Source organism: Camelina sativa, chromosome 4 (assembly GCF_000633955.1).
Source record: "Camelina sativa cultivar DH55 chromosome 4, Cs, whole genome shotgun sequence".
NCBI lineage: Eukaryota > Viridiplantae > Streptophyta > Magnoliopsida > Brassicales > Brassicaceae > Camelina > Camelina sativa.
The window spans coordinates 8,860,370-8,864,032 of NC_025688.1; the positions used below are offsets into that span (position 1 = coordinate 8,860,370).

The 3,663-nt window shown below is 38.8% G+C and overlaps 1 protein-coding gene across 1 annotated transcript; it reads left to right on the forward strand.

The window, feature by feature from the left end:
* Window positions 39-2,640, forward strand: LOC104783688. Its single transcript, XM_019244290.1, has 8 exons — window positions 39-335; window positions 417-547; window positions 631-739; window positions 827-972; window positions 1,070-1,143; window positions 1,225-1,907; window positions 1,997-2,298; window positions 2,416-2,640. The coding sequence occupies exons 1-8, from the start codon at window positions 216-218 to the stop codon at window positions 2,450-2,452; spliced, it is 1,602 nt and encodes a 533-aa protein (XP_019099835.1). The 5' UTR covers window positions 39-215; the 3' UTR covers window positions 2,453-2,640.

Genomic DNA, 3,663 nt, shown 5'->3' on the forward strand with positions numbered 1-3,663 from the left:
TGCTTGCTGAGAAGACAAAGGAAGTAGACGCTGTGGCTTTTGCATATGCCACAGCTGGTGAGATAGTTTCTTTGACTTCATTGCTGATTGTAGCACCTGAGAAGATTAGAGAAGCAGTTATAGCATTACGGGATGATAATAATTCTAAGCGAAAGCCGAAAAGAAAAACGATCTATGAGGCTGTTATCCAAGAAGCACTGCGAAGTAATAGCTCCATGCAAAGTGTATGCAGTGACAAAAGAATTGTTTTGCTTAGAGAGATTGAGCTCCTTCAGCTCTTTGGTGCTGCAATTTTTGTGGATGAGCAAACCTCACCGCTTATCTCTATTGTACAGGTGAGACTCGGTCTACTTCATTAGCATTATTATGTGAACTACACATGTGAATTTATCGAGGGTTGTAATGTAATTCTGTAGGAAGGGGATGAAGCTGTTCTTGAACTGGTTTTAAACACCAACATCGATGTTAACGAAATAGATGCAGAGGGTAATACTGTTATTCAATGCAGCCTGAAGGGATCGTCTGTGCCACATAAGCAGCAAACCAGGTATGATTTCTCCGAATTACCTTTGTTATATGGTTGCATATGATTACTTCCCAACTTGAGAATAGGAACATTTGTGTATCCAGAATCATGCAGCTACTTATTGCACACGGTGCCCGAGTTAGCCAAAAGAACAAGTTGGGTTTATCTGCAGTACATTTTGCTGCTGCAAATGGAAATTTATCTGCACTTGAGGTATAAATTTTCTAGTCTTTCTTGTTTTTGTTTCTCATCCTAAGCTGAAACAAGATTATGAGACTTGCGATGAATTTGAGCCTACAGATGCTATTATCGGCCAACCCTGACTTGGTTCACATCAAGACAGTTATCAAAGAGACGCCACTATTCTTTGCAGTGAAGAATAATCATCTTGACTGTGTTGAGTTGCTTCTTCGATTCGGAGCAAGTACAGAGATTCATAATCTACGGTGAGGCAATACTCAAAACCATTTTTTTTACCATTCATCCTCGCTAATGAACCCCTCTGTGATCACCTGAATCTGATGTTTCATTCATCTTGTGCAGAAAGCAGAGACCAATAGAGCTGACACAGTCACAAGATATACGTTTCCTCCTTAACCCAACAAATATCAGTTGCTGTAAGAAATTGTTCTTCTATTTGGCCAAACACATAAAAGCATTGTTGTGCTTTTCTTCTTACATAACTGTGAAATGTGCAGTTAGCAAAGAAACGGAACTTGCACAGTCACAGCGTGCAATTTCAATAAAAGCAGATGACGAAGAAACTCTTAGATTCCTCGCAAAATCCGTGCCACCATGGCTCATAAAGTTTGTAAAATGGCTTCCAGGGTACCTCCGAGATACATCAGAGAACTGGAGAGGAGCTGGATATCCGCTCTCATCACTTAAAGGTGATTTCCGTGCTATTTTTGGCCAGGATATCGATCACAGCTCTATTGGTTTCCCCAAGCTCAGCGACTTCATCAAATCATTTCCAAAACTCTGTGAAATGAAAGTCGTCCCCATACGTAAACTTGGAGATGCAACACATTGGGTGATGTTACCTGTTAAGTCCAAGTGCTCTCAGCTCAAAGGAAGACCTCCTGAGCCACTCATTATCAACAATAATGACTCTGTTGCTTCTCCCAACAAACCAAAAGCCTTATCAGTTCCTCCAGGTTTTAAATTCACACAAGAAGCACATGACTCTAGAACCTTCAATGAAGCACCAGAACCGAAACCTCAAGCACCAGAACCTCAACCTCAACCTCAACCTCAACCTCCTACATTGGTTTCTTCTAACAACAACCGTTCTCAAATAAAACATCCGGTTCTGGAGACACTTACAAAGATCAGAAACAGCACTTCCGTATTCTTTCTTCGTGAGTTCGACTTTTATCAAGTAAGCAATCAAATCCCACTCTCTCTCTCTCTGCTCTCTCGTGTTTTACAATATTTGTTTCTCACTTGGTGAGACGTACATATTTGCAGAGTTATGAGACATGTTTAAAGGAAGGAATGTGTTTCTGGTGTAACAAGAATATGCTTCTATGGGCAAACTTCCCATGCCGACACAAACTTTGGTGCAGCTCTTGTAAACAACAGGTTACTCAATCTACTTCAGGAGAAAAGAGCCTTGAGGAAGACCATCATAGGTGTGTGATCTGTGATGCAAAAGTGGAACGTTTCGTCTTGTCTCCACCCTCTGAATCCGATCAGCATAGGCTTTCAAGTGGCCTCCCTAACAACCCTGAATTAGCCACTTCATTCCTTCAATTCCTCAGCATAAGGAAGTAATAATAATAATGTTCTCAACCTTATCTTCTATGTCACTAACTACATTTGTTTAATTAAAAACTTCTTCTAAACTCTTGTTTTCTTTTACTCTTTTTTGCATTGCCTTGATGCAGTTCCATGAACAAGATGATGATACATCGGGGGATATAGGGGGGAAAGGAACTTACCCAACAACTTCGTATGTGGTAAGTGTATTTTGCTCAATTTGTAAATAAAAATGATCATGCTGGGGTTATGAAAGCTCTGCTTAATAACATTTAAAGTACATATGGTACATTTAGAGGTCCAAACAGTTCACATATTATGGAAATCTAAAATCTTTAACGGAATACGAGTTTTTGTTTTTTCTTCCTCTTCAAATCCATGCACCAAAAAATTGTCTTTCTTCCACAATTTACAAAATCGAATTTTATAATTCCACATGTTATACGAATCCTAAAAAACTACAAAGATAACAAAACACTATTACGACAGCAATGTAACTGCAGAGGATTATAGGGAAAACCCACCATAACAAGAGGTAAACAGTGACTTTTGTGCAACTATAGCCAAGCACTATCATCAGATAATACTTCCTTAACCGTCCATTGATGTTAACCCATGGGACGTATTCAATTGCATCCAGAAGCAACCCCATAATCATGTGAAACCAAAAGTAATTAGGCAAATGTTCTTTTTTCACCATCCACATGAACGCTAAGCAGCAATAAACCATCAACAACTTGTTTTGCAATCTGCTTTCTGCTATTGGGCTCATCGAGTTTTCGCCGTCGTTACAAGCTCTTACTGTAAGCAGACTTTGATAATCTTCTTCCGTCATGAACAAAGATACGGTTCAATGATGATGACGATAATGCAAAGTCCACACGTGGATTTGCTGCAAAATTGGAGAAACTCACTCTTGTTGGTTTCAAGTGGTTCTTTAGATATGGACTCTGATTCCTGCAAGTAATATAAATGCAAAACACATCAATCTATGTAAACGGTAAACCCCATATCTGCTGATCTGCATATTCAATAATTACAAAAGCTATGATTTAACTAAAGAAACGAATACAACGATATAAAAAAAGAAAATGTAATGACAAAGAAAATATAATGATAAGAGGTGAATAAAAACCTAGGAGTAAGGTATGTAAGAGAGACACGGTCCGTGGTTGTCGCCATCATTGTCTTGCCGGCTAGAGCTTTCGAGACTTTTTGGGGTTTAGAATACAAAACGTCGACAACTACAACTTTTTTAACGAGGTAGCTCAGATTTTAGGGCAAAAATAAATAATTTATTGGGCTTTCTTATGCATTTTTAGGCTTTCTTTAAAAGCCCTAATAATATCACAAAACAAAGCCGGTTTGCATTAAAC